Below are 27,487 nucleotides of genomic sequence, written 5' to 3'. Positions count from 1 at the left end.
TTAAGGTCTTCGATATTATTCGTCCTACTGGGCTATGACAGTATTCAATAGAGAGCGTAAATGTGAATTGTCACAAGCAGAATAAAAAAGTCCTGAACAGTGATATATCGGCTATAAAAAATATAGGAGGACATCATTCAAAATCATATAATAATATAGAGATTTTGAATAAATAAAAAACCACTCCAAATAAAAGTCACAGGAAACAAAACCATTTAATATATTATTAAGTTACAAATACATAACTTGGGCTATATACAGCACAATTATTATTTATAATAATTATTATTTCAATACAATGCAGATCACAGTCTTATACGGTATAGTTTTGAAGTTTCTTCCATGAAAATACAAATGTTAAAAACTGGGTAGAAGCGGGTTACTTTAGCCAGGGATAAACTGTTTCAAAAGCGCGGGAATTTTCATTGCATTTGACATAAAGTAACCCGTTTCCACGATACGACAAACATGAATGATACAGCCAATGAAAAAAAAAACTTGTTTTTGAAAGAATAGTCTTACGTATTTTACGTATAAAAATAATTCTAACGCAATGAGCTTCAACATAAATGTTATGAAATTATGAAAATTTCTTACAGAACCTTATTTATTTTATTATTACGATATTTAAGCTATCTGTATTACAATATTGAGCGTCCATCCACAGCTAAATTAGCTGATTTTTTTCTGCCTTAAACACATTTTAAATCCTGGCTGAAATTTTTCTATAAAATTGGAAGAAAAGGAATAAATTGGAATGAAGAATAGTGAGGCAACGGTGACGTTACCAATAGTGATGTGCTTAATCGATCGACTGCACAATATTACAATGTTAAATTATCGATTAAATAAATTAATAATAAATAATAATATTATGAACCCAATGCACTGGGTTGTCCTAAATTAAGTCAGTTATGAGTAATTAAATTAGCAATAAAATTCGAGAATAATAATTGAATGTCGAAGAAATATGGATTGTATTTAAAATAAGAGTTAGACAAAGAAAACAAAACGACGGGTCTTAATAACCTGTCGTCGGATATCGATAGGTTACTCAATTTTTTTTCTAGTTTTATAGAACTTAACAATCACTGTCAAATTGCTCGTTTTTAGAACAATCATATTTCTTCGACATTCCAACAGAAAATTTGGATGTAATCAACAAAATATCGAACATTAAAATAATGGAAGATCATTTTATATTAAAATATATAAAGGAACTTATTCTATTCTTATGACAACACAGTCACATGTATTATTTTATTATTATTTTCATAGTGTATAGTATCTTAAACAACTGCCTGCATACAAATTAGTATAAAATTACCCAAACCCTAAACAATAATTTATGGATCTGGCAGTTTCGGAATCAAACATACGATCTCTCAAGTACAATATAGAGTAGGATACTAATCACTTTAATCACTGCGCCACGGATGTCCTCAAACTTAAGTCCATAATAATGTTAAGAAACGAAACTAATGCCATCTATTGAACAAAATTTCAAACGTTGACTTATAAATGGATTTTACGTGTGGGAATGTATAAAATACTATACACTATGAAAGAACCTTAAATATCATATTACACATACGTATTTACAAATTACAAAATATTATTCTAATTAGTAAGAATCACCTGTTTGTTAAGTTTGGATGTCATTCCAAATTAATTTCATTCATTGGTAATTACGCGTCACTTTAATGCATCGCAATTAATACATTTTTTGCAAGATTAATCAATTAATATTGATCCAGTTAAGTATCGTAACTAAGAAATCTACTTACCCCCGGTTTCCCGGTTTCTTTAGCGGTAGTTTATCTATACAATAGCGTTTTTTATATGACTTCAAACGCTATTGAATAGATAAACTACCGTTAAATGTACCTCAGAAACCGGGGGTGAGTAATTTATATTGATCTAGTTAAGTATCATAACTAAAAAATCTACTAAGCCTTTCTTCCAACTATGTTAGAGTTGGTTTCCAGTCTCACCGGATGCAGCTGAATACTAGTATTTTACATGGAGCGACTGCCTCTCGGACCTCCACAACCCAGTTACCAGTGTTATAAATATGATACCTCTCGGTAAGACAGATCATTTGCATTCATAAAAGACCAATGAATGAAAAGAGTGAATGACGTCCAACATGTTTTATCTGTGTTTACCACAGTCGTCGTAATATTAAATGTTATTTCGCATTCGCACTAAGATGTAATTGTATAGTGCCTTATGTACACAAAACCTTAGAAATTATATCCAGCATATAAAAGGCGCAATTGGTGTAAGAAATTATTTGCCAAATGCATTCTCACAGTTATCTTTATAACGTATATTAATTATGTATACCTCGAATCAGTGTTGCCAGATTTATTATCGCCAATATTCGATTTTTTGAACTCTAATATAGACGTCGCCAAACAACTTGAACATAATTTGCTGTATTAGAAAGTAAACAGAATGTAGACCCAGTGCAGAAGACACTTGGTTGGCTGTTATACCAGTCGGGTGGTCGAAGCTGCAACGCCCTCGCCTTTGCGCAAACTATTATACCTAAACTGACCTAAAAATCGTTCACTAAGATGTAGCAAAATTGTTCAAGTTGTTTGGCGGCACCTATAGTAAGAAAAGCGGGATATGACTATAGCCAACTTGGGATAGTAAATGACGCTTAGTAATTGTGCACATGTTTAAAAATTCTTTGATTTCTGGCACTTGGCGGCACATACGATAATCCAGGTTATTGTATTTTTATTCATTAAATAATGGGACATCCCGCGAAAATTGTGAAGTCTGGTAACCCCGACCGTGATGCAAAGTGGCGCCCTCTACAGTACATTAATAGTAACATTACCTAGTTTTTTATAAATACAGTCGATTTTATACAATTTTATAATAAATTGGCTATTTGTTATATTCTTTAGCTTTCGTTATTCAATATTATATACTAACACGTTTATAACAAGTCGTTTTTACATTAGTACGTTAGTTTACAGTGATTTTTCCAAATTGGATAGTATGAGATAATGCAATGCGTATTGTAGGTAGAAATTATATTTTAAAGTATTAAGTGAAAGGAGATTTAATGAATTACATTATAAATGGTCAAAAAAGTTTGAATAAAGTACTTTTAAAAGCGTAATTATGTGAGGATAATTTATAGATTTTGACACAACTCACGCTTGACCAAAAAAAAATGTCTACCATTTTTATTTCCCGATAGGTACAAATAAATAATAAACAGTTTTTAAAACCCTTCCTTTATGACCTAAAGTTAAGATTTTTTTCATACTACCCAATTTAAAAAAAAAACACTGTTGGACTTATGACATAGTGGCGACACCTAGCGGAAACAGACACTGGCGTTATTATTATATACCCTAACACGTACACGATAAAGTCTATTTCTGCGCAGTATTCGTAGTATATCATATATCAGTATAATATAAGTTTACAAGCAGTGTGTGTTTAAATAATTATTTTGAATTGTTTAAAAATTCTGAAAATTTGTTCCATACAATTTGTACGAACAAATTTTCTAAACGTCCAACTCACTTAAAGTCATAGATGCACAGTTACAGTCAACTACAAAAAGCGCTTAACTTTGCAAACCGTAACTGGTAAAATATGGTATTTACTGTGACCTATGCATACCCATATTTTTGCAATAAACAATTTAATTCATTTACTTCTTTAACTACTTTCAAAAAATATTTCCAAATCAGTTAGAATTAGACGTTTCAAATATATATTTTTTTTCGATGGAATACAATGCATGTTTTAGGATACAGAGTTTCGGAAGATTGGATATGTTCAGCAACTTACGGAGTTTACTGTACATTACCATAGACTCGACACTTCATTCATTCGATTCATTCATTCAAATACATTTTGATTTTGTGCTGCAATCTTAAGATTGCAATACAATATCAATTCAATTTGTTACTTGCTTGGTAGTGTGTAAGTCAGCTCTTCGTTAAAAACATCTAATAAGTTTCCGTACCACTTGTAAGCTTATATTATACTGTGCTTATTTTATAGTGTTTTAAAATGAAGACAATCTAGCGGAACGTTTCTATCATCGAATAATATTAAGACAACTTTCGCACTAGGAATTATAGCTTTTGATAACATCCAGATAAATTATAGTTTTCTGTTACAAATATCGAATAGGATATTGAGGACGAGTATCATAGCCAATAGGCTATTCTTAATACGTATACTATAATTCGATAAGTATCGATTACCGTATCATGTGGTGTTTTTACATTTGCTGTCACTTTGTGTATCGATACTTATCCAAATATCCACCGTATCATATCGTTTTTATCCAATATTTATTCAAAGGTTACCAACAAGCTTTTAATCTCGTGTATAGGGGGACTTTACAAACATACAAATAACAGACACAGCACAATCCCGAAACAACTATCTGTAGGTCATACAAATAATTGTTCTTTCCGGGTATCGAACTGACGACCTTACGATCTTAATCACTGCACGTGGACGTATAACTAACACATTCACAATAGTCGATATTTTACAAAATGTTCATTACTATGGTCGTAAGCCTAAGTGGCGACATCTAGCGTGGACGAGAGCTATCGTTACTATTGTGTTTCATACATAGTCTATTTTTGCAGTTGGCTACGTACATTATATTAAGTCGGGGGAAAAGTCTTTTCGCATTATAGTATGTATGAACTTGTAACAAAATCTCTTTGGCTTCAAGAATCACAAATGAGTACACGGTTAATTAGGTTTCTTTCAGTGAGCTCGTGAGGTACCCAAATATCGAAGTTTTTTGTGTAGAGAAAAGATTTTATTACAAGTTCATACATACTATAATGTGAAAATACCTTTTTCCCCGACCTAATAAGATAGCAATACTGCCTCTGTGGCGCGGTCCATTGTGTTCGCGATGTGCCGCTCAGAGATTTCGTGTTTAAAATAAAATAATGAACAATCACATTAATTTTCATACAATATTACTAACATGAAATTCATAAACTTTCGTTTATCAATAATAATATAATTATTATATTACATAACTAGCTGACCCGCGCAACTTCGTTTGCGTGTATCCCGCTACTTCGACAAATACAGTCAACGCACCAACACATATTGGATACTAATTTTCAATTCACAATAACTTCTCTTTCCCTTAACCGCGTTTAAAATATTAAAATGTTTTTTGGTTTTTGTGACTCTTCTTTGATCGCCCCCCCTATCAGTTTTTGGAAAAAATATTTAAGTAATGTACAGATTTTTTTTTGTCTTATATGTATGTATAGATCAAAGTCGTAGTACCTACTTTTTAATATTCCCGCCGCCGCGGCCGGCCCGTACCGTGCCGCAATACTAATATCGTGATATCTCCTAAACTATATGTCTAAATAACACACTGTAAACTGCAAAAATAATCTAAATTAAATGCTCGTGATGATGAACTTACTTATTTTGATAAGGATATATGTATTATTGGTTATATCACCAGTTAAACATCACCCAACGAATTAAATGTTTTTTTAATACAGAAAAGTAGTTGTGACTTAAATAAAAAAGCTGGATATATGTCATCGCGGACTTTTTTGTAGAACTAATAAAGACCAATGTTTTTGCTATACATTGTTCTTACTTGTATCCAACGGTATAAGCGGCGCACGCACAAATGCAATCTTCAATTAGATTTTTTTTCTGACTTCTTGGACATAAATCGCTATAACTCGGCTAATATAGTTTCAATGTATTTCAATTATATATAAAAACCTGTCGGAGAAAATACTCTTTCTATTAGTGAAAACCGCATCAAAATCCGTTGCGTAGTTTTAAAGTTTTATGCATACGAAGGGACTACAGACAAAATGGGCGACTTTGTTTTATACTATGTAGTGATAATTACAAATACATACAATTTTATTATTATAAATGGTTTTTACACATATTATTTTAATTAAAATTCCTAAATTCACTGGCATTTCGTTTATTTCGGCTGTTATATTATTGATAGTGTTATATCACAGTGATGCCATCTAACGGATACTAGGTGAAACGTGAAACACAATGGCGGCCGGCATCTATCGAGACCAACACTATACTCGGGCCATTTCAAACGTGCGAACCAAATCACGTGCTCAAAGTTGCACAAAAGTGTTGAAAAATTATGAAATTTAACTTTGAATGCATAATTTTAATAACAAAACAAGATTCTAGATTCAATAGCACATCTATTCAGGATTTATTTGCAAAAAGCATATTTAAAAAAAGCCTTAATTTGTGATCACAGCATCAAAAAGTACGAGCGTAAATCGCTGCCTTAAAAAAACACACAAAATGGCCGAAAAAGGAGATAAATTTTAATTTTATGATAAGTCGGACGGTCGCCCATCCGCTGGTAAAGGATCATCCATTATTTACGCCACACCCTGTATAACGTAGTTCGCACGTTTGTAACGACCTGATTATAGCATGTTCATTTTATAGTCAAACTCTCTTATTCATAAACACACTATAAACCTATTTTTGTTAAAAAAAACAGTATGTTTTCTCTTTTTCATTTCGCTAAGGAGTGAAAGAAACAAAACTCTTTATAAGCCTTTCATAACTTCATATATTTTTATGAATAAGAGGGTGAAAGGCTATTCAAAATTGTCCGTATTTGACAAAATGGAACTAAACGCATCGGCGTATCCGTCGTTTCCAAAGAGCCTTTATTTCTATTTGAAATAGCGTCAGTTTTAAAGATAATAATCGTAAAGCAGTGGTCTTTCGCCCACATTGTCGACATTTAAAATTCGTTTTATATTGATAGTGTCATTTCAAAAACAATCAGTTTTTTTAATCACAGTTGCGCAAAAATCACTGGTTTTCAATTCGTATTTGAAACATACAGCGGGGTTATTTCGAGAGTTTTATCACGCGATTTTAAAACCTTCTTATTATGTCATAAAGTCCGCTTTTCACCGCTAGCGGAACGGATCTATTAGTACTTCGTTAAACTTGCAAGTGTCAACTACATACTTTAGAATTCCATTTTGGTGAATTACATTCTCTCTTAATCACGCGCGAAAGAGTGTGTGTGTGTAAAAACGGGCATTATGACGTCATAAGGGCTGCCATTTTTCAAACGTACCAGTGGTGCCATCTACCGGTATCAACACACTAGCGCCATCTAACGAAGGAACACTATCGAATTTAAAAACACTTCACTTTTACAATACACAGTAATTTTAAAACACATTTTTTTACACCAGTTTCTCTTCAAAAACACTTCCTTTATTATACACTATTGAATTTGTTAAAAACAATCACTATGTTGTATCCCTCTTATTCATAAACACACTTTAAACCTATTTTAGTTAAACAACTACTAAAATATGTTTTCTCTCTTTCATTTCGCTGAGGAGTGAAAGAAACAAAACCCTTTACAAGCCTTTCATAACTGCCTATATTTTTATGAATAAGAGGGTATGCCGATAACTTTTCACGTATTGTGAGAATATATGGTCTTAGCCCAGCAGTGGGACGATATAATAGGCTCATAGTAACACTACTTTAGCATCACAAAACGCTATTTTTTCACTACTTTCGTCACAATTTGTATGTTTAAAATCACTATTATTTCACTGGTCACTCGTGTTTGTTTGTATGTTTCTCAAAACACTATTTTTTTCACTATTTTTGTCACAATTTGTTTAAAATCACTATTTTTCACTGTTTGTTTGTTTGTTAGTGTGGTCGTTTCTGCTTGTACATATTGCGTGTATGTACGTGCAGTGTGTGTTAGCCCCAGGCGGGGTCGTAGCGGGTCCACGTGAAGTCGGGCGCCAGGTACACGCGCCGACCGCGGACGAAGCACGATACTATGCCGCGGTAAGCCGTGCGGGGGACTCCGCTCTGGGGAAAGTAAAAAAAAAATGAATATTATAGGACATGATTGACAATAACTGTAGTAAGGTAATGTACAAAAATGTGTGAAATCACTATTCGAATAAAAGTTAAATCAATATTTAGATTAAATTTCTACTAATTATGTACTAAAGAGATTGTCATAACTTTAAACTTTCGTGTTGTATGTTTTATATACCATAGGATCAATATGGATAATTAACGCGTTAATTTCCGTATTATATTATAGTGATAGTGTTAAAAATCTAGAATTAATATGTGCCGAAAAATCCTCAAAAAATTCGTAATATTTTTTTGTAACCGTTTTTAATGATTTCATTACTGTTAGATTAGATTAGGATTTATTGCCATAAAGGACTATGGGCAAAAATGTATGGGCTCCGTCCCCACCTACCAACAAACATGGAACTGATACCAACGTGTTCATAAAGTGCCCCCTATTTAATTAAAATCCTTTGTTTTTGATAAATCAGTGGGAATATATATTTAAAAAAAAAACAATTTGTACTTAATTATTATTTAACGTATATTTTTATTTTACATTTGTAAGTTATTTTAACATTATTGTTATATTACAGTACTAACTCATATGTATAATAATGTCCTCCTAGCCGATATACGGCTACGGCGGTCAGTTTCATTGAAACTGGCCATCTGTGCCGGACTTTGTTTATAGTGTCCAAGTGTGTGCACAATACACAGGTACACTCTCTATTCCATCACTCTCATAGTTTGGTGGGACGGATAACCGACACGACCAGTGAGAGGTCAGGCGCAGGACCGACGGTTTTACGTGCTCTCCGAGGCACGGAGGTCTTCGACCTCAACTTCCTAACTCCGGGCAATCTCTAGGAAATTCTTAACAGAAAATCTCAGAAAAGACTGTTTGGCCCGACCCAGGATTCGAACCCGAGACCTCTCGCACCGCAGTCGCATATACTACCGACCGCGCCACAGAGGCACTCATATGTATATACTTATATCATTTCCATTATATGGTTAATACATGTTATTGATTTCATATTTCAATAATTATTTTTACTCGTCAATTATAATGCTGTCTAACAGATGCGCTGGCAGATTAAAATCTGATCAGATCTAAAATCGTGGGTTGGAGAGCGGGGGGAGGGGGTTATTTTGTACCCAGCTATCTTTATGTGCATGCGGCGTCCGCCGCTGTGCACTAATTAATAAATAAATGAGCATGTATTTTGGAATTAGTCGTCAATAATACGTTAACGAGATATTTGTTTAAACGTAAGATACTATGAGAACCCCATGCATATGGGCAATGTCGCCGTAGTATAAAAATATCGTCTTGCCAAGATATATCAATTGAGCTACATTTCATTTTTGTTGATGGGTGGGGACGATTCCGCCCATAGTCCTTTATTGCATTTATTTACATCCCATATTTTTTTATTTCCTTCTACCTTACTGGCAAGGGTCTGCTTCTGTAAAGAGGGAAAGTTATGTCTAAAGTCCGGCTTAACAAGCATAGAATAATAGCACACTTACTCTAAAATCATCCATAAGCCCCATCTTCTTGGCGGCCCGCTGGTAGCTCTTGGCGCTGCCGTACATGACCTTCACACTCTTGTGGGTGCCCACGTTCATCATCACCTCGTCCGCCGTCATCTCCGGCAACGTGTATATCGTTGACGCTAGGTCCGCGTCATAATTCTCCTGAAAATGTTACATAATATATAAGTAAATACTGGATTAAGCCTATGACTTTGTCATTGCAAGCAAAGCAAGCAAGTACTTATATCCTTCTGGAATTATTGAGGTGTTAAGCCTCGAGTCCACCACGTAGACCGCGGGCAGATTTTTTTTTATTCATGACTGTCCCACTGCAGGGCAAGGCTGTCCTCCCAAACGAGGGAGAGGGCTAGGCCTTGAGTCCACCACGCTGGCCAAGTGCGGGTTGGGGATTTTGCATGCCCTCAATAAATGTATGAAACAAATTTTTAGGCATGCAAGGTTTCCTCACGATGTTTTCGTTTACCGATAGAGCAAGTGATAATTATTTCTAATGTGTGCAGATTTATGACTTAAAATGCAGATTTAGAAAACTCTTAGATTATAACATTTTCAGAACAGTTTTACACAAGTGGTTTACATTTTTTCTAATATCTACATAATTTCAAAAGAGTTAGTGTGTCGCTTTAAGTTTAGATTCGTGCGTAAAAAAACTTTTCGAACATATCCATTGCATTATAGAATACTTACCGCGTTGTGTTGTTACGTGCACGTACACGCACATGTACGTATAACCGTAACTTTGATATAAATATAAAGTAATTTTTAATTTAATGTTTTACCTTTAATAAATATGTGAGATTAAGTTTAGTAAACTCGACGTAATCGTAATTGAGCTGTATGTTTCTTAAGTGTATATCGAAGAATAGGCCTTTGCTTACTCCCACCTGAAAAATAACAAGCAGAAATTAGTTAAATGTATTAAAAGTCCCCCTCCTGACCTCTTACTAGTCGCGATAGACACCGTCCCACCGGGCTATGAGAGAGATGTAATAGAGAGTTTTCTTTTCTATTCTTTTTAAAGAGACAACTCCCGCACTAAGTAATTGCTCTTGTGTCGCGGATACAAACATATAATTATAAACAACGGACACAAAGTACAACCAGACCCGCAAAAAATATTTGTGGATCTCACAAATAATAATTGTTCAGTGTGGTTCATATTATAAGTTTTAATCAGGTCTTTATTTTACATCCATAATTTTCGTACTTGCTCTCTCATACTGAGACTCTTTGTTTATCAAAAGGAGCCGATGAAATAAATAATAGTGATATACTTACTTTACCGAAAGAGTATGTCCTAGACACTTCTGGTCGTATACAAGATTTACCGTCTATATTATCTGGATTACGTAGCCAGTCGTCGAAGAAACTGAAATAGAAACATATTAAGTAAATACTAGGAGCCGATTATAATAGTTGTAAACAAACATTTTTATATCAAATTGTTGTCTAAATATTTATATTTAGTCTGTCATTTCATTACGTCTGTATGCGTATACGTACAGTCGTACGCGTTACGTGCACGTATTCGTACCATGTTAAAATATATTCCATTGAATAATGTACTTTGTCCGATCCGGAATTCAAACCCAAGACCTCAGATCGATAGTCACATTTACTACTGAACCACTTATGTATTATGCTTTAAATGTGTGTATGTATTTAGAAGTTTATAAGTATGTTTATCAGTTACCATAGTACAAGCTCTGCTTAGTTAAAAATCGGATGATTGTGTGAAATGCTCACAGATATTGATTTGCCCAACCTTTTAGTCGTTATTATTTCTACTAAAAAAAAATACTAGACTGGGTATTTCATAACACCGATGGTATAAACTTACGCGGCCGGCCACTTAGGGGCTAGTCGGAACCACGTCTCGCGGCGCAGCAGCCACCCGAGGCCGGGGAAGAAGTCTGTTCGATGCAGCAGCTCCGGGCGGGACATGTCTATCACTTCCTTCTTGCCGTTGTCGTTCCATGCTGATATACACCTGGGGAAAAGTTAATATTAAAGTAAGGCCAACTAGACGAGATAAAGAATGTAAGCCAAGTGACGACGAAAAAATATGTGTCATTTGTTCTTGTTCACAAAATGGCGGACCAAATGTTCACAAGTACGGTGATGACTGCTTTCCTGTACCACGAAACACACAACGACAGCTGTCGTCGCCCATCTGACGCCATAACTGCGCGTACGAGTGATGAGGACAGAGATAATCGCTCGCTATCGCAATGTAACTCAGTAACGGTCTGCTTGTTTACGTTTTTTATCTGGTCTGGTTGGCCTTCCTTTAGTTTGGTTATTGAAGTTTTGCTTGAGTAATTGCTTTTAATAAAAAATCGGATGTTATGTCGTTTTGCAATGTATGCTCGCACAGTCACATCCATATATTTTGTGCTGGCCGCCTGTTTGTGTGTTTCGCTTACACAGACAAAATTACAGCCCGTTTGTGACGATATTAATCAGGGAAATAGTTGGAGATCCTATTCAAACACAGGCTATAAACATTTTTTGAAGTCAACCCCAAAATTTCGTATTTCTATTTTACTTAAATTCAATTCAAGTGGAGACAGGCATGTCAACATATTTGATCTTAGTCAATAGTATTACATATTTTTAATTCATTGGCTAGATCGAAATACACGTTGGATGGTAAAATAAATGGAAAATTAATTAAATCTAAAGTAAGACTCTTACCATAACGAAGGATCTTTGAGTAGCAAAGGATACGTGCCGAGGAAATACTCGAAGAAGTCTGGCGATATGTCTAAGTCATCTGCAAACAAAATACAAACAATATGAGACCAGTGTCCATGGATACACTAGTACGATAGAATTGACCAAGTTCTTTTGAAGTAGTTCATTAAAAACTTATTATGTACTAGCTGACCCGCGCAACTTCGCTTGCGTCCAATAAGAGAGAATGGGTGAAATTTTTCCCCGTTTTTGTAACATTAATTGCTGGTACTCTGCTCCTTTTAGTCGTAGCGTGATGATATATAGCCTATGTCCTTTCCCGGGTATCAAAATATCTCCATAGCAAATTTCATGCAAATTGGTTCAGTAGTTTAGGCGTGATTGAGTAGCAGACAGACAGACAGACAGACAGAGTTACTTTCGCATTTATAATATTAAGTATGGAAGTATGGATTTATAATTTCGTTTAGTCTTTCAGAGTCGGCTTCCAGTCTCACCGGATACAGTTGGATACTAGCATTTTACATGGAGCGACTGCCTATCTGACGTCCACAACCCAGTTACCTGCGTTTATAACACGATACCCTTCGGTAAGACTGGTTGTCAGACTTTCAAGCTTCTGACTACTGTTAACGACTGTTAATAACCATTGAAAATGACAGCCCGGACCCATAATATAATTTAACGCCTTCCGAAACACGGAGGAACTCGATGCATAATGCTGTTCTGTGGACGGTCACCCATCCATAGAACAACCTCGGCAAGCGTGACTTTAATCTCAAGGATCGATTCGCGCGGATCTTCCTGTTTCGATCTATTTCTACCAAGTTTTCCAAATTGATATATTCCTGTTTCTTCATACATTTTTAAACTAGTGCATTGAACCCGACATATCTAAATTAAGTTAACCTTAACTAAAAATAACATTTACAAGAATAAAACAATTTCAACTATCTAACTGCTAAACCACCAATTGAATTAAATACAAATTCCAATACAATTCCTTAAGTTAGATATGTATTTGTACTTTAAATTCAATACTTGCACCACCATTTGCATTATTTAGAATAACTACTGTTATTTACATGTGAAAACGGCTTCGTTCCACTCTAGTTGATTATATTATTTGTATATGTTGACAAGTGGTTAAGTTTCATTGACCCTGAGTCTAGTATGATTTTAAGACAGTTATGTCCGAGTTTTAAGGTTTCTTCTCATAATCAAATTAATAATTAAGTAATGATAAATATTTAATATACTTATTTTTTTTTACAAAGAATGCGGTAGTATTTTTATATAATGTTGGCTTAATCGCCGAATGCGGGACCCTACCAGTCTTAAACGATAATAACTACTTATAATTAAAAATTTAAAAAAACCCCGATTTTATATATTTTTTTTATTTCATACTTGTCCGCGGAGCCGAAAAGGTCTATATTTGAGACCCCATCTGGAGTCCCAAAAGTAGGGCCATAAATAACTTTCTTAGATCCACCATTGGGCGTTTCTATATTAAGGTCATAAACCACAAAAAGCAAAGAAAAAACACCCTACCTTCAACAATAATCACAGCTTCATGTCCCAGCGTTTCAAACACATGGTTGAGAGCGAACTTGAAGTGTCTCGCGATCTTATAGTACCCTCGGAACTTGACCTTAGCTCGGGGCAACGTTATCTCCTTGAGGTCCGGCTGCTGGACCATCTTGATCGTCGGGTCCATGTCTGTGAAGGCCTTTATTACATGGTAGGTTGCGTTGTGGCCGCAATCCTGAAAGAACAACGGTAGAATTGGTATTTTTATAATGTTTTAGTTGATCTAACCCGCGCAACTTCGCTTGCGGCACAGAGGTATTGGGTCATAATTCTCCCCGTTTTTGTGAACATTTTTCGTTGCTACTTTGCTCCTAATTGCCGTCGTGTGAAGTGGGCAAAAATGTATGAAAAAGCTTTAGGTGATCATAATTTAAAAGACCAATAGACCCCTTTAATATGTACTCAGGCAATTCGAAACATCACTACGTCATAATCAAAAGAATCATAATGTGACAACGTGTAAGTGTGAGCGAGAGAGAGAGACTGCAATAAAATGGCATGACGTAGTTCAAACGTTTGTAAAGACCCGAGTATAGTAACAAATATGGTTAAAAACACATGTCAAATTAACGAAATACTCAATTCTATATTTAAAGGCGTTATGAAAACATTGTATTATGCGCGTGCGCCGATAAAAAACCGATAACACGTAATTATTATGTTTATACGCCCACTTTATTGTTTCTATACTTATTAATGTTTAAAGCATATATTTTTAGCTCCAAGATTTTTATTCCTAATAAAATTTACTCGATAGTAGCCCGGAGTTTGGTAACGTGTCCGGTATATGGCAAAAGGCTCGCCCCCTATTACATGGGACTATAATAGAATATACTCAATAGTAGTCCGGAGTTTGGTAACGTGCCCGCTGTATAGCAATAGGCTCGCCCCCTATTGCATGGGACTTACATTGTAAATGGCGAAACGTGGATATATTTTGTACACGTCATATACCTACACCTTCGGGTATAACAGACGTGAATTAATAAAAAAAGACAAACTCATATTGTCACTGTTTTGTAAGCAAAAGCAGGAAATACTCGAACCAATAGGAAATGGAGTTGTTATGCTTAGAATAGTTATGTAAACATCAATGTTTGTTTACATAACTATTCAAAACGATGACATTTTTAACATCTATACTATATTAATATTATAAAGCTGAAGAGTTTGTTGAGATTGTTTGTTTGAACGCGCTAATCTCAGTAACTACCGGTCCGATTTGAAAAAATATTTCAGTGTTAGATAGCTCATTTATCGAGGAAGGCTATAGGCTATATATCATCACGCTACGACCAATAGGAGCAAAGCACCAGTGAAATATGTTACAAAAACGGGAAAAATCATGGCTCTCTTATGTGATGCAAGCGAAGTTGCACGGGTCAGCTAGTTAATAATAATGTCCTCTCGGCCGATGCGGCTACAGCGGTCAGTTTTCATTGAAACTGGCTAACCGACCAGAACTTTGTTAACAGGTACACTCTCTATTCCTTCACCCTCATAGCCCGGTGGGACAGATAACCGACACGACCAGTGAGGGGTCAGGCGCAGGACCGACGGCTTTACGTGCTCTCCGAGGCAAGGAGGCAATTTCTATTGGTGGGGTCAAGCCCTACTGAAGATGTGATGATATTCTTACCTGGCTCACTATAATAGGAAAGGTATCCTTGTTCGGTCTGAACTTGACCAGGTTGTCCAGACATCGTTTGACGGTGACCCTGTCGCAGGCTATCACTAACACTGGCAGGACTAACGCGGCGGTGCCTGGAACAAAAACAACCACACGTTAGAAAATATAAGCAGCTATATTAATTTAATTTCACCTTTTGTTAAGAGAGATTTATAGTATAGAATGGGTATAAAACAGATTTTTTATTTTTAAGGGTAATTTAATCTACTTTATTTCACCAATGAACTGATGACGGAGATTCCTTTCATATGATATGCTGTATTAACTAAGCGTGGAGAGAGTCCTCACTCTGTTTGATAGCATTTCCGACGACTACTTTAAATCGCAGACTACTCTGGAAAGAAAGCAATTCATAGCAAAGTTCTTTTTCTGTTCACTTCTAGGATAGAGGTGAGGGAATAGTGGTTTAAGTTTAATCCGATCCTTTCAGAAGTATCTGACTTTATCATTTTCATATGAGACCGGAGTCACGTCACAAGAATTACAAATTCAAGGGCTCTTCAAAGTAATTCCTTTTCCATACGAAAACCCTGGACACCTACCTACTGACTAAAAAGTATAAAACATCAACATTCAAAAGTATCGTTTTGAAAAATCTTTCAGCAACTTCCCAAAGTAAATAGAGACGCAGCGATATTTTTTAATCTGCACTATACAGCTGTAATGATAATTCATTTGTGAGCAAACATAATCACGAATCCCCACAGATAACGTCATAACGACACATCATTGACGGTCGCACAGATTATTCGACAATTTCCAGTCATTTTGTATGATTTGAATTACATATTATCTATGTAACTCCCTTGTCATTTCCTGTGTATGAATCATGAGTATTTCTATTATAGGACAACTGTCAATTGCTGTAATTTTTATAGATCTTTCACAGTCGTTAACAGTAGTAAGAAGCTTGAAAGTCTGACAACCAGTCAACCAATCAACTTATCGTATTATAACGCAGGTAACTGGGTTGTGGAGGTCAGATAGGCAGTCGCTCCATGTAAAATACTGTTATCCAGCTGCATCCGGTGAGACTGGAAGCCGACTCCAACACGTTGGGAGAAAGGCTAGGTCTAGGCTTCTCTTGGAATGAGTGGTAAGGCCTTTAGGTCTATACGCTGGCTAAATATGGTTTCGAAAATGTGTATTTCTTTCAGGTTTTTTATTATTAGGTTCAGAGACAGTTTATGAGCTGGATTAAAATGTAGGATAGTTTTTATCCCGTACAATTTATTTCACGGACGAAATCACTGGCGGTTGTAATTAAATATTTTATTTACAGAATTTCAGCTTTAACACGGTCTTATTCTACGGTTTACAAGCCACGTGTATGGTCATCCGTATGACCTTATCGTTTAGGCGTCGGGCCCGATTTCCTGCGCCGACCGCACTCGTGTTTTGATTGCTACAATTATTGTACGCGGCTATAACCGGCTACGATACATGTGCCATTGTAATAAAATCAATTTTGACGAGGTTAGACAGTGTATAGGACACGCCATATAACTTTGTGTGTCTCTACAGCCGATGCATAAACGACACACAATAATAATCTTTCTATAATTATAAATGCAAAAGTTTGTTAGAATGTATGTATGTATGTATGTTTGTTACTCTTTCACGCAAATACTACTGAACCGATTACGATGAAATTTTGGTATATAGGTAGCTGAAGACGCAGAATAACACATAGGCTTTTTATCCCGGAGTTCCCGAGGGATCGGGATTAAACGGGAAGGGTTTCCATGGGGACGAAGTCGCAGGGGTCTCTAGTTTTGAAAAAATAAAGCAGTCGTAAAGGGCCTGTACGTGTTGACTCCTAAAATCCGGGACTCTGCAGTCCCGAGATATGGTTAAGAATAAATCTCTTTATTGAACACAATTTACCAGGATAATAGTACAGCATATAAAAACAATGTAAACTTAAATCTAAATACATTACTAATGTACAATGGGCGGCCTTATCGCACAGGTCTTGCGCCGTCACTGTTAGTTTGATGTGTATTGAAGCAAAAGAACTTTGAACATTATTGAAAATTGTGTGTCGTTTTATAGCCAGGAGTACAGCAAGAAGCCGCTGTAGAGGTGAGAAATGGATAAAAGAGACATAGACAAGTCTAGAAGTGTAGTAGAAGAGCGACGACGGTTTTCAAATCTGTCATCTGCATCCCTATTTTATTTTCAGGCATATGTTAATCAACCTAGTGTCAAAAGCTGTTTAATCTTTTTATTTCCCGATGTTATACAGTCGCTTTGCGCGTTCTCTGGAGTGTCTTAGATACAGCATACGATTGCTTAGAACAAGTGATATTTATACATGCGTTCTTTCATATAGAACCTCTGCTCCACGTACGGTAGAGTGACGGTATGGAGGCAACGATTGGCTTATAGGCACTTTACCATCTGACAGTCTGTTTAAGATAGACTACATATGTTTTCTTAACAAAATAGATTGGTTTAATACAATCATTTTTTATTACGCCTTTTTCTCATAGGGGTAGGCAAATACCAAAGAACGCTACTCGTTACAATCCCTACAAACTGCCATTGCTTCATTCACATCCATACATCTTGTCATACAGAACCGCCGTACCGACTACGAGTACTGCGCACCTGATCTGAACTCTTTGAAGCACATCACCAGTATAATCCAATTTATCCAATATTCATATCCATACATCAACAGAACCGCTGTGCCGATTACTACGCACCTGATCAGAACTCTTTGAAGGATATCACCGATATGATCTAATAATGGTTTAACCTACACTAATATTATAAAGCTGAAGAGTTTGTTTGTTTGAAAGCGCTAATCTCAGGAACTACTGGTCCGATTTGAAAAATTCTTTCAATGTTAGATAACCCATTTATCGAGGAAGGCTATAGGCTATATAATATATCATCACGCTACGAACAATAGAAGCATTCTCTTATGTGACGCAAGCGAAGTTGCGCGAGTCGGCTAGTCTGATTTATTTCTATAAAACACCAGGTATATCCTAACATTTAACAGTATGGCTGGACTTCAACAAAAATCAATATTTGAGATGACCTCTAGACAAGTCTAGAACGAGACGTGTTTAATCAATTCAAGCTTAAAGGTGAAATAAAAAGTGAATGAGTGCCCCTGTGGCGCGGTCGTTAGTGTATCTGACTGCAGGTTGTGAAGCCTCGGGTACGATTCCCGGGTTGTGCAAAGTGCTATTGGTGTTTTTTGTTATATCTGAAGGTAGTAGGTACATGTGTATGAAATACACCTACGTTTCGCCATTAACAATGTAAGTCTTATGTAGTAGGGGGCGAGCCTATTGCTATATACAAGGCATGTTATGAAACTCCGGGCTACTATTAAGAAATTTCCGAACATAAATTAAAAAAGACCAATAGCACTTTGCCCGAAATAGAACCTGAGACCTTATACTTAGCAGTCGGATACACTACCAACCCCGCCACAAAAGGAGACATTCTAAATTATTTTAGAGGTGATATAAAAAGGAAATTAAATCAGATTATTCACCTGAAAAAACGAGAAAAAATTACCTTGCGTGTTACATTTGTCATCATAGTTAATAACAACCGTGAGAAAAATGCCTTTTCAATATTTTCACGCTAGCAAAACCTGAAAGACAAACTAACAAGTTGAAAAGTAGTTTATATTCCCGGTTCTTCGACTAATCAGATAACAGGACCAGTCCTAGGTATTTCCATCCCATGTAATAGCGAAATAACCCGTTACTCGTTTTGTAAAATCACGGTATTTCTACATTTACTAGTAAATGGATAGAAGATTAATTAAAATCATTTGCAGCTTTACTTAATTAAGTAGTGGACTCGCGCGGCTCTGCTCGCGTATAAGTTACGAAGAATAAAAGTTGACTGTCGCCCCCTTTTTCAACCCGCTAGGGACGATTTGCCAAAAACACTGAAAAACCTGTTTATTTACTTTAAAAGAAGATCTCAAAAAATATATTTTACGTTTCTAGTTCCGTATAAGACAAACTCTATTTTACTGCCGAAGGATAAGTAAACAAATCCTTTCTTAGCCGGTGCCTACATCATAAAAGGCACGCTTTGTGCAAATGTCATCTTTCTAACTTCTACAGTTAAGGCTGTGCGATGCTTATACGTACAGATTAATATCTCATTCTACTATTAGTTTTAGGGTCCGGGAGAGATAAGACTGACCGAGTGCCGGGACGTTGGATTTGTTCAGGAACCGTTTAAAAAGTATTTGATTTGAAGCCCAGAAGTTTCATAAAGCCCAAGCATTTTAGCCATCATCCGAAACCATAGTATTAAAGGCAAATACTGCTTTAACAAACAAAGGAACTTTGTTTAAAGTGTCAAAGAGGTACAATCTATTCTCTTACGGATGGTTAACCGATAGGACCAGTAAGAGGTCAGGACCGACCGCTTTATGGGCTCTCCGAAGCTCCAAAGTCTACAACCTTAACATTCTAACTCCGGATAAGAAATCTTAGGAATATCTTTTGGCCTCACACGAAATTCGAACCCGTATCCTCTGCGCGGTAGTCTCATACACTTTATATTACCGAATGCACCACAGGGGCAGTAAAATGATAACTAATACAGTCTGTTCATAAGAAAGAAGGCCATTTATCAGCTACAGGCTAATTAAAAACCTATCTAATTTCCCCAGCTAATCACTCTGGCCTCGCGACAGCTCTGTTCAAGCACTCTCACATTACCATCAAACACAATTACTATTTGTAACACATGCTAACAAAGATAATTCAAATTCCACACGATTATACTAATTACACACTTCCATACAAAAACATACCTTAACTTCCAAAAATAAAGTCCACATTTGCCTAACAAAAACTTATCAACATATCATCCGTTTCATATAAGTTTGCCGATGACAACCGTCCCATTTCTATCACGATAGTGCAGTTTGTTCGACCGTTTCTATTGTTACGTCACGTCTCAACGGCAAAGCAATTTGACACGGGACACACTCAATGCACTGATAAAAGTATTAAAACACAAATGTCTGTTTCGCATATGGTTTTATATCGAAGCATGATGTGGCTGTTATCAGCTTATCAAACGTTTTGTTGACTGAAAGTAGTATCGAGTAACGGGATCACGGTCAATGATTGCACTTATACTGATAATAAAAAACTGTAGAAATTCCCAATTAGGTATGACCATTGATAGTTGCGCTCGGAGTGCTGTAGGTTAAGCAACATTTGGTGCGGACATTATGCCGATGGGTGACCACTGAGCGGTATTTTGACTTTGTTTTACACCGGGGCGTTAAAAGCCAATTCTAGTTGTTGTGAGGATAACAGTCGTTTAGCTATGTCAAATCTTCGGCAAGGGTTTTTCAGTAATTTAAGAGAACGTTGGGGGTTTACAGTAACATGATTCAGAGTAAAATATTAATTAATTGCTCGACGTAAGTTTGAAACTTAGATTTTGGACTTGGGACGTAAAATAGGCGGGTCTTATAACTTACTTCAAAAAAACGTGGTACCGTGCTTGTTTGCGATTATTATCTTATAGTCTGATAATCAACTTCTATTTGTGTATATTATTTCACTAGCTGACTCGTGCAACTTCGCTTGCGTCACATAAGAGAGAATGGGTCAAAAATTTCCCCACATTTGTAACATTTTTTATTGGTTCTCTGCTCCTATTGGTCATGATGATATAGCCTTCCTCGATAAATTGACTATCTAACATTGAAGTAATTCTTGAGATCGGACCAGTAGTTCCTGAGATTAACGCGTTTAAAGAAACAAACTCTTCAGCTTTATAATATTAGTATAGATTTTAGCAATGAAAACTGTCGTTATAGCTATCTACCACATAACAAACAGTTTCGTGTAGCATGTCATACACACATCACGATTTATAGACTACAATACAAACAAGCTAACTAATTCAATAACTAAGTCATTCCACATCGAATCGTTCAATTTACACACGCCATGTGAACTATGTACGATTAACAATGGGATAGCATTGTTCGTGTACTAATATATTATAAATGTGAAAGTGTTTGTCTGCTTTTACGTGAAAACGGCTGAATCGACTGAGGTGAAATTTGGCTGAGTGATAGTTTAAGACCGAAGCAGGAAATTTTTTTAAAGCATCTCCTAGATAAGGCTCTTACAAAAATAATAATTTAACAGAAAAATAGAAAGAAACTTTGGACTCGTATTAAAAGCAACATGGTTTTAAATATCAATTGCTTGACGTTTCGGCACAGATGACATTGACACAATGAAGATGATTTGAGATGTTTTGAGGCGACTTGAGCGATTTTCGTAAAATTTAAATAAATAATTCCAATTTCATAGAATAGTTTAATGAGTGTACAATACACCAGTAGGAAACATGGCCCATGAGAGGTCAGGCGCAGGACCGATGGCTTTGCGTACTGGTTTAATAAAGGAGGACCATACCCAACAGTGGGGGCGGGAAGTTAGTAGATTAATAGATTTATTACCACGGTTTAAATGTAGAAGGAAACTAGATTAGATTACATACAAGTATCATGAATGAATGAATAAAATATGCTTTCCTGTTTTAAAATATCTTATCAATTTATCAGTTGATATCTCTGTCGTAAGGCTACTGAAAATCTAAATGTTTGTACAACTTGGAAATTAGGCTAAAGTGGGCTAGATTTCATGGTCAGACCACAAAACTCATAGGCTTCTCTGATTTAGATAAGAGAATGAAAGCTTTTGGTATAGTGCTTTACCACTGTTCATGTCGGAATGTACTGTCTCAACAGTATTGGGGAGTAGCGACAATACCTGGCTGCTAGTAAACCATCACCTGGGCAGATGAATACTCTCAATTAGGTTGGTCAGTTGTCACTAAACATGGGCCAGGAGGACCTATATATAATTAAATTGAATACAATAATAATATTATTTATTTTAAGCTTAAGAGGAAATAACTCAATCAATTTACCTGATTAATACAAGAACTAATTACTTATTGCAACAGGTATTTATTGAGCCTTTACATTACATATCATAATACATTAATTAGTATTATGAAACCATTACAAATGTGCAAAGTTCATCATAATCTTAAGAGTCCTAGCTATTATACAAAGTAAGTGTGAGCGAGAGAGTCTTATAATATAAAATGGTGTGACATAGTTTGCAGTATAGTAACAAGTTTCCTCTACTTAATCATATAGGTGAGTGTGCCAATTGTATGAGTATTGTTAAGGAAAACTGCCTATTTTCCTTATAATTCTGTTTTTTTGAAATTCTGATTGTTTTATGTGGTTGGATATGAAGGAGAACAAATATATTAACAATATACTGCTACATTTTAGATGGGAAAGTTTATGTATTTAGCTTGTGAAGGAAAAATAAATAAAAAATAAAACTATGCTCGCTTGAGATTACTTTAAAACAATTTTGAGGGGGTGCAAATTTTTTTAACAGCATTTGACCAAAGTGGTATATTAAAGTCCTCTCTTTATGTCTAGGAAACATGTCCAGTAGTGGGATATTAAAACTGTTTGAGTATAATATAGTCTAGATTTTTCTTATGAGTTCAAAGTCCATACAAAACAACTATATGGTTACACATAAATGTTATACCTACATATAAAAATAAGTGTTATACCTAAACTACATATAATGAAGTCACACAATAGACATAATTGAACAGCATTCGGTCACAGTAAACATACAACTGAACAAATAATCTAGGTTAATGACATTTATTTGAGTTCAATATAATGCTATGTAAAGCTGTTTGTGTAGACCATTGTTACGGAACTGCTGAACTTGCAATTGTGATTTTTATTTTATGTAAGGGTGTTATACTTAACATGAATTATTATAGTTTATTTTACTGAGGACTATCCTTCTCACTCTCTATTAATTAAAATCTTGCTATTAATACCGGACTTAATTAATCTTAAGCTAATTTTTTTTTTTATATTTTTTAATAATAAATAAGATAAAATCGTATGAATATGGTTTAAAGTCATAGTTCATAATAAGATATAATTATCTTAGAATTCAAGAGGATAGTAATAGGTATAGAATAAAAAACTTACTCTTCACTGGTTGAGCTTCCAAATCATCTTCACCTCCTTCGAAAGTATCCTCATTTAAAACATTAGGCTTCTTCAACTGCTTCTTAACTTTTTCTAAAAGCAAGTTGCTATCAGCCATCTGGTCTGCCATTTGTTTTTGCAGTTTTATAATTTTATTTTCTATTTGTGCGGCTACAGGCTTTCTGCTAATCGACCTTGGCACTTCTATTACAGACGAATACGATATCAGAAGCCATAAAAATAGTATTACCCCGACTATCAACGTCAATTTTCTCAGATTTACACGCATCTTGCTGAACAACTTTAAAACGAGTTTTTAAAAGAAAATGTATATCAAATACCACTTATCTTGTCCATAGTCTCGGTAAATACGTTCCCGCTATTCGCTGAACGCAAAAGTAAACAACAAACATCATTGAATTATAAATCTGAGAAGAAATATCTTTGAACAACACAACATTCACTCGATCACAATATGACGTGTCCCGTCACAATTCTACGAGGTAAACTTCATAAAATGTATTGATAAACACATCTACTATAAATAAAGCGTGTAATTCACAATTTTATTATTGAAAAATTACGATTTTTTTCGTCAAATTATCACAACAAACACCGCCGAGACGTGTGTACACGTCAAAAACAAATGACGGCTGACAGCGGTGTGACCAGTATCCGAAAATTATACCGAAGAACGTCACTGATAAAAAAATAAATATAGCGGTATTTTTTTTGCGTCAACTTCTTGGATTTTAAGATAGGTAAGTAATTTATAATGAATAATACGAGATAAAATCCGATCCGATCCGATCCGATCCGAAGGTCCGATCTCTCGAAAAATGTTAAAAAAGCTAAAGGTAAGGTTACACATAGATTATTATATTTTAAGATATATTTTATCAATACTGTGGCCCTATAAATTATAAGAAAACGGGATTATCAATGGTAATAATTACTGGAAAGACATAATTATGTTGTTTATTCAGAAAACGCATTTAAAATGATAAAAACCTATACCTTTACTCACTAGATGTCGCTGTTACAAAGATTTGATTCATGACGTTAAGATGTCGCTAGTATACTATCAATGATTTCAAAAATAGGAACGCAAAATGTAAGAAATGCACGTAATAGTCTTCAGTTAAACACTACAATACAATAATAAAGATAACTTAATTTAAATATGATTTAAATGACAACATACTAGGATTGCGCTGTCTAAACAACATGGATAGGGTAGTTGATTACTACCTATTCGGAATCATTTGCCTTTTTCGGCTATTAATGATGTCCTTCTGGACGACGCCCGGTTACAGCAGGCTTTTTGCAGATTCATTGGAACAAGTCAACAGTGCAGGACTATGTTTATAGTGTCCAAGTGTGTGCACAATACACAGGCATACTCTACTCCTTTACTCTCATAGCCCGGTGGAACGGATTAATCGACACGACCGGTGAGAGGTCAGGCGCAAGACCGACAGCTTTACGTGCTCTCCAAGGCACGGACGTCTACAACCCGAATTTCTTAACTCCGTGTTCTCTGAAAAATTCTTAACAGAATAAGTCAGAAAAATCCGCAAATCGAATAATTAGTATAAGCAATTAGAATTATAGGTAAGCAAACTAACCAGTTGCCAGTAGCCTGGATCATCATGCCTTTACCGATCTTAAAGCCAACCTTTGACATGAGAACCCAACGAGATGCAATGAGGTGCTGTGGTGTACCCAGGAAGCGAAGAAAAGAAAAAATTCTAACAAAAAATACCTGAGAGGCGCCAAAATACTGTCGCTTGGTGTGAAATAATGTCTTTTTGTGCAAAATATTTGTACGCCGCACCGCACCGTTAAGAAATACCACAAATTCCTAAATTCCCGCAAAAAGGTTTTATAGGTTCCGCATCATAAAGTTTCGACAGTCGTTTTTTTTTGTAGGAAGTTAATTACCGTTGCCATAAACAAAAATTCGGTTCAGTTCAGAAGTAGGTATGACACGATTTTTTTTTTCAAATAAGTATTTCAAAAACATTGGATGGTATAGGAATTTATGATGGTTTCCTTGTCGTCATTTATAATTATTGCGCTCAATTAAGGGCTTGTGTAAAAAATACCTCAATAGATTAAATTATTGGGTCGTTTTATATTAAACTTCAGTTGTTATATGATTTGTATGTATGTTCGTATTTACAGAATCAGACCTTATTTTCATTAAGGGAAGAAAAAGAAGTCACTTTTTACCGATATAGAGAGTCTTGAGAGAAGAATCTTAAAGAGAAGATAAAAAAGTCTTGATTTTATTATATTTATGATAGCTTATACCTGGATTAACACATAGGATACATTTACCCCGGAAAATCTTCTCACGCGGACAAAGTGATGGGCAGAAGCTATATTATTTTAGGTAAGTATACAACTAGTGTGTAGACTTACCTGCATCAACTTGGCCACATTTAGGCGAGGTATTCGAGGTTACTTTATGCTCAAAGCACGGCTTCACCAGCGGCAAGTTGCAGGGCACCATGCGTATGTCATCATTGGCTCGGGATATACATCTGCGGTCCAAAGCCGGTGGTTCTGCTGTCACGTTGGCAGAACTGACATCTGCAGATAAATAAATATATTAATTACAACGCCAGTATGTCATACCTACATAACTTCAAAAAACTAAAAAAATTACGGGGCTTATGATTGATGAATAATAATATTATGAATTTCAATTTTTCACCTACCTAAACGGAAATTAATGTGAACATGCAATAATGTAAGACAATCAAAGGTAAATGTTATTCTATAGGGTCAAGAGCGGGTTGGGGACTTGGCAAGATATGCGTTAAATAATTTTTAGACAATCAAGATTTCATCACGATGTTTTTTTACACAGTTGGGAGCCTGTTCGCATTCAATTCCTCATAATATTAAGTTAAACTGCATCAGTAGTTTTGTGGGACATCTACTAAATAACTGTTTTAATAAATAAATAATAATTATACATAAATAAGGTAGAACATAGATAAATGATAAAACTTCTTTAGTAATTGAACGGTGGTAGATATTAAAACGATGGTAAATAAAGTTTGTAGATAATACCTGCACAAGACTGGCACGATTCCGAAAAGACGAATTGCGTCAACGGCATGAGACTATTGCCATGTAATGTGTAGACAAACGCTGTGGACAATAAACAACGGCAAAACATCAAGAAGTAATCTATTACTATCCCACAGTTGGGCATGACTGCTTACATAGCACAGTGGTGAAGTTGCCACGCTACTACCATTACGTCGGGAGGTCATGGTACCATACCCACACGGAACAATTATTTGTACGACAGTCGACATAATAATATAAGTGTTGTTTCGGGTGTGGTTGTACTTTGTGTCCATTGTTTGTATGTTTGTAAAAGTCCTCGCGACACAAGAACAATTCTTAGTGCGGGAGTGATGTTTGAAAAATAATAAAAGAAAGGGTCTCGTTCTCGAAATAAGAGAAGAGTTAGGTTAGTTCATTCTTAGGTTGCGAAGTTCCGAAGTTTACCAGTGTTTACTAGTTTAACAGTGAACAGGGTCCAAACTACTCAAATTTTATTTTAATACATCGGATTATTGTGAATATTAGGTATTTTAAGGTATTTAATTCCATACTGATATAGGTATTTTTTTATTTGATCTCTTGGATATTAGGACATGTCATTTTATTTTGTTAAGTTAGTACTAAACTATAGGTAACATTGATTGTTAAGGGTAAAAATTTTATGTTTGCATTCATAAAGTACACGTTCACATAAGACTATAAATACACACACAACATTTATAATTACACACACGTAATTATGTTTATTAGGCTCATAACCATTAAAAAAAAAGTTCACTGGCTTTTGACACTTGATGACAGTTAAACACTCCCGCCAAAACATTAACTTTTTAATTAAAAACTCACCCGTAGCTACCGCGAAAACAGCCAATATGGCGATCAATGCCGGCGGTATCGACATT

The 27,487-nt window shown here is 35.4% G+C and overlaps 1 protein-coding gene across 4 annotated transcripts; it reads right to left on the bottom strand.

Annotated features, from left to right (window-relative positions):
* Positions 1-190: 190 nt before the first annotated feature.
* Mgat1 (alpha-1,3-mannosyl-glycoprotein 2-beta-N-acetylglucosaminyltransferase) lies at positions 191-27,487 on the bottom strand. Of its 4 annotated transcripts, none has more exons than XM_076132047.1 (11): positions 27,432-27,487; positions 26,583-26,663; positions 25,926-26,096; positions 15,383-15,507; positions 13,705-13,918; positions 12,151-12,229; positions 11,294-11,443; positions 10,732-10,822; positions 10,233-10,337; positions 9,427-9,594; positions 191-7,896 (listed from the first exon to the last, which is right to left on the bottom strand). In XM_076132047.1, the coding sequence occupies exons 1-11, from the start codon at positions 27,484-27,486 to the stop codon at positions 7,783-7,785; spliced, it is 1,353 nt and encodes a 450-aa protein (XP_075988162.1). In that variant the 5' UTR covers position 27,487; the 3' UTR covers positions 191-7,782. The 4 variants fall into 4 exon arrangements, with proteins under 4 accessions (XP_075988162.1, XP_075988165.1, XP_075988164.1 ...); XM_076132050.1 differs by lacking the exon at positions 27,432-27,487 and adding an exon at positions 27,296-27,374; XM_076132048.1 differs by lacking the exon at positions 191-7,896 and adding an exon at positions 8,285-9,362.

Source organism: Anticarsia gemmatalis, chromosome 27 (assembly GCF_050436995.1).
Source record: "Anticarsia gemmatalis isolate Benzon Research Colony breed Stoneville strain chromosome 27, ilAntGemm2 primary, whole genome shotgun sequence".
NCBI classification, from domain to species: domain Eukaryota; kingdom Metazoa; phylum Arthropoda; class Insecta; order Lepidoptera; family Erebidae; genus Anticarsia; species Anticarsia gemmatalis.
The sequence above is the reverse complement of the archived record's forward strand: the minus strand, read 5'-3'. Positions and strand labels throughout refer to the sequence as shown.